This window comes from Thalia democratica, unplaced genomic scaffold (assembly GCF_965202585.1).
Source record: "Thalia democratica unplaced genomic scaffold, ktThaDemo2.hap1.1 HAP1_SCAFFOLD_1268, whole genome shotgun sequence".
Lineage (NCBI taxonomy): Eukaryota > Metazoa > Chordata > Thaliacea > Salpida > Salpidae > Thalia > Thalia democratica.
The window spans coordinates 26,773-31,941 of NW_028140160.1; the positions used below are offsets into that span (position 1 = coordinate 26,773).

General features: G+C 24.8%; 1 protein-coding gene across 1 annotated transcript; it reads left to right on the forward strand.

Annotated features, from left to right (window-relative positions):
• The first annotated feature begins 345 nt into the window (after positions 1-345).
• On the forward strand, positions 346-1,020 carry LOC145848175 (SCAN domain-containing protein 3-like). The gene has a single exon (XM_082953834.1). It carries the CDS (start codon positions 346-348, stop codon positions 1,018-1,020), a length of 675 nt encoding a protein of 224 aa, XP_082809960.1.
• The last annotated feature ends 4,149 nt before the right edge of the window (positions 1,021-5,169 follow it).

Here is a 5,169-nt window from a genome sequence, read left to right on the forward strand (position 1 = left end):
TCTTCATACAAAATTGTTTAAAACTTTTCAAGATATGGCTAAAATAAATTTTAAATTATAGTATTTTTTGAAAATAGTTAAAAAAAAAGAACCAGACCCAAATAACAAGTATGTTCAAAAGAAGTGTACACAAAACATTGATGACGGTGTATTAACTTTATATTACCTGTCTTTTATAATTGCAAAACAAGGGTTACCTCACACCATTGGGGAAAAAACATTTATTCCAGCAATAAGAACAGTACTTGACTAAGTTTACATATCAAAATCATCAGCAATGTTCTACGCATAATCCCATTGAGTAACACACATGATTACAACACAGTTAAACGACGCATTGATGAAATGGGAGAATGTGTAGAAAAAAAACTAATTACATTGATGTGTACCAACTTATTTTCCATACAAGTTGACGAGTCTACTTTGCCTGGAAATAAGTGTCTACTTCTTTTATGTGTACGAATGGTAGTTGGTGACAAAACCTATGAAGAATTAGCTATATCTCAGCTAATGGAAACCCACAGCACAGGCCAGCTTGTTTTCAATAAGATCAAAAACTATTTTGAATCTAATAAAATACCTTTAGAAAACATCATAGGTATTGCAACAGATGGTGCTCTCTCCATGGTTGGTAGGCATGTTGGATTAATCACGTTTTTTAAAAAGGTTAATCCTAATTTATTTACAATTCATTGTGTAATCCATAGGCAACATTTAGTTGCTAAAAAATCAAGTAATCATCTACACATCTCATTGAATTTAGTTATTAAAGCTGTGAACAAAATTAAAAGACACGGTTCGCAAACTCGTTTGTTTAAAGAGCTTTGCAATGTCAATGAGGAGGAGTTTGACAACTTAATCATACACACTGAAGTCCGATGGTTATCAAAAGGAAACTGCTTGGAAAGGTTCTTAGCAGTTTTTGATACAGTAATTGAATTTTTTTCTACAAAAAACAGTGAATTATCAATTAAACTGCACGAAAGAAAAATTGACATAGCATACTTGTCTGACCTCTAAGGAAAATTTAATGTTCTGAACAAACTCCTACAAGGAAAAAATTTAAATATCATAAAAGTCAAGGCTAGTCTAAATAGCTTTACAAACAAACTGGAACTGTTTGAAAGAAACTTTAAAAAAGATCAATTTTGCCAGTTTTCAAGCTTAGAAAACTTAAAACATCAGCTAAGTAAAGATGAGGTAGAAATTTATACATCCCACTTAAAAGAGCTAAAAATTGATATAGTTCACAGATTTAAAGATATATTTCAATTAAATGTTCCAAATTGCATAGTAAGCCCCATTGAAGCAAGTCTTGATGAAGTAAAAGTTAAATTACAAGTAAAGTTCATCTTATCTAGTTGCTGATCCTGAGCTTAAAGTAAAGTTTTTGCGATTTGGGTATGAAAGTTTTTGGTTGCAAGAAAAAGTTAGACAAGAATATCCAGATGTTTGGGAGAAAATAAGTCTTGTATTCATTGCATTTCCTTCTAGCTATGTAGTTGAAAAAGTTTTAAGCTCAGTTATAAATTCTAGTACATTGGACTAAGTATTTTTGGTTCTTTTTTTTTCATTCCACAGAATATTAATTTCTTTGCAATTTTTATGTTACAACCATTAAAAATATCAAAATGTTTTTGATTAACGTTTCATTTTCTAAATTTGATATATGAGGTACGAATTAAATTATTTAATTTGTTGCAACTAACATTTACAAAGACATTTCAAATTAATAAATTGTATTTATTCCAAGTTTTTATAGTGATAGAGTGGCTTTTATTTAAACAACATTTTTGTTACAATGAAAGTTACTTATTACAACCAGATGTAATGTCAGCGTTAGAAGCGAATTAAGAATTTGAATGAGTCACCTTAAAAATTCAAAAATAGAGTCTTTTAGTAACAGTGGTATACGCTGAACTTATTAGAATGCACCTATTCGTTTTTAAACGAATAAAAAATGTGCACAATATAATTTAGTGAAGCCATATTGTAGGGGGGCCATGGCCTTTTAAATTTACTCGAAGGGGGCCATTAGAAAAAAAGTTTGGGAAAACCTGGTTTAGAGCAACTTCAAAATTAAGTTTTTATGTTTTATTGATTTTCGTAATTTAATTATTAATTGACTTCATAATCATTCATTAAAAGAAAGAGTTTTTGTAGTTTTTAGTTTACGTCAAAATGAACTTCAACTCTTTTTTATAGAATTTGTCAAACAATAATTTTTCTATAAATAATTTAAACTTATAGCCTAATAACTGCATTTTGAGAAATTTTCTTTAATACTCTTTAATTAAAGTAACTTAAACCGATTAAGTTTCTTATCTTTATTTTTTAAAATTTAGTCTAAAATCATTTATCAAATATATAGACCTTTTGAATAAAAGAAATACTTAAATATACTAAATTACAATGAATTAAAAAGTTATTATAAATAATATTAGAAAATTAACAAAAAAGTTAACAAAAAAAAGGTAAAATACAAGTTAGTTACTTGTTGTAAATAATTTGTAATTAATTTATGTTTACAAAAAAAACTTTCCTCCTAGTAAATGTTAATCAGATACTGTTTAAATTGGCATACAGTAAGTATCTTTTTAATAATGACATATTTCAGAAAACTATTAATTGTCATAACTTAAATTAATCACTTTAAGAATTTTATTAATATATTGCAAATATATATTAACTGTATTACTCGTTTTAAATTTTTAAAACTTAAATAAACTACACAATGTTGAAAAACAAATACAGGTTTTGAAAAGTTAATTATCATTAAAACAAATATTATAAAAAATAATTTTCTCTGTCATTTATAACGATAATTATTTTCTAAAAACGAGAATGATAATTTATAAAATAATTAGTTTGAATAAACTGTTTATTTTATTTAATATTTAGAGATAATTAGTACAGGCACCGTATACCTTCTAAAAATGCATTTACAACACCGATTACAATATTTAAAAACAGTAAAGTAATTTATGAAAGTGTTTATTTTTAACTATAGTTATAACTATTTGTTGCCAGTTAATGATGACATAAACTTAATTAAAAATAATATTAAGCTTTACGTACAAAATGTTCCATAAAAGGCTTAACTTATTTTAATGACTGCCCGTTTTGCTTAATTTATAACATAAACCTTAAAATTACTTACCTCATAAGTAGTTACACAAATGGCGGTAATATATGGTTCACTCTTGGAAACTCTGTTTTAGGGTTTCTATTCAATTTAGTCTTATTTTAAGTATTTTATTAACTAAAAAAATCAATGTCAAAACTTATCGTTTCAACAACAGTTAAGACATTTTTTTTTGTTGACGTTATTCTATTTGACATAATTTTTTGCAGAAGTTAACTAAATTATTAGTATGTACTAGGGTGTTTTATTTATAGCCCGAATTTATTTCTATTTTTTTAATAATTTTTAATTTCATTATCTTATGATAACAAAGAAAGAGTGGATTTTCTTATGTGGATTTTCGTTTGAGTTTTTAAATAGTTTATTACTTATATGCATTTTATAACTAGTGCTGTATTTCAATATATATATATATATATATATGTTTTCAAATTTCTTAACTGAATGTAAGTAAGCTCCAATTTAAGTACGAACAAAAACAAAGTATTAACAATTTAGTAATATAAAAAAGTAAAAAACATAACTGCCAACTTTTAAACTTTGAGAGCAGTTGTATATTAGCCCCTTAAAATAATTAGTCTTAGTAATTTAGGAGTATGTTTTACAACTTGAACCAGTAAATATTGAATATTTAGCTAAAAATAATATTTAATATTATTTTTAATTAAGTTTATGTCATCATTAACTGGCAACAAATAGTTATAACTATAGTTAAAAATAAACACTTTCATAAATTACTTTACTGTTTTTAAATATTGTAATAGGTGTTGTAAATGCATTTTTAGAAGGTATACGGTGCCTTAACTAATTATCTCTAAATATTAAATAAAATAAACAGTTTATTCAAACTAATTATTTTATAAATTATCATGTGTTATCAGCTAACTATATAATTTAATCTTACTTAAGAGATTTTGTTTAAAAGTTTTAATTATCTGTATAAAAGGTCAAAGTAACTTATAAACCATTAAAATTAAACCAAATTAATTAGTATAAATATAAAAAAAGTTAGAACTCTTTAGAACTTAAATTATAAAACAAAATTGCATAAGTATTTAAGTGCAATCTCTTTAAAATATACAAAACAGTACACCTGTTTAAGTCATTTTATTATTACTTGTTTTACAGCAACTTAAAAATAAAGTCATTATGTTTTCTTAATCTAAATTTTGGTTGTTATCATAGTCAATCATTAAAAAAACAATGTATATGTTTTTAGTTTAACGTCGAAATGAAATATAACTATTGTTTTGAAGTGTGTCCAACAGTATTATTTTTAAAAATAAAATATACGTTTAACCAAGTTACTGTATTTTTTTTAAATGTTGTTGTTTTACAAAACTCTTGATAATCTTTACTTAAAGTACTTAAAATCAACTAAGTTTTATTTTGTATTATAAAATATTTTATTTAAGATTATTCATTAAGTATATAGATGTTTCTAATAAAAGGACTACTATAACCTACTCAATAACAATTAATTTAACGACTATTATAGAAAATGCTAAGAAAGTATTGATATATTTACTAATATAAGGTGAAATGCATATTTTTTACTCGTTTTATATAACTTATAAAATTTTATGTTTACAGGAAAATATTTATGTTGTTGTATTTATACAATCAGATCAAAAATTTATTTTATGAATTGACATCAGTCTAAAAACTTTACCATTGTTAGAAAAAAAGTTTTATTTCAAACTAAACACGTTAAACTGCTTCATAACCAACTAACTAAAATATACTCGATTATCTGCCTAATAACAGATACATTGTGTGTTTTAACTTTGTACTTATTTTTACAAACTGATATACTACTGACGTCACATTTATAGCATTTTGAAAATAAACTTCAGACATTTTATAAATTTAGAGTTTATTAAGGAATCCACGTTCGTCGATGTGTTGAAGTTTTTACGGCCTAAATCGGCTGAGAATTCATTTCATTTAATCAAATTAGTAGGTGAAATCAAACTAGTACTTAAACAGTGAAAATTTCTATTTAAGCTATAGTGTGTCTAAAG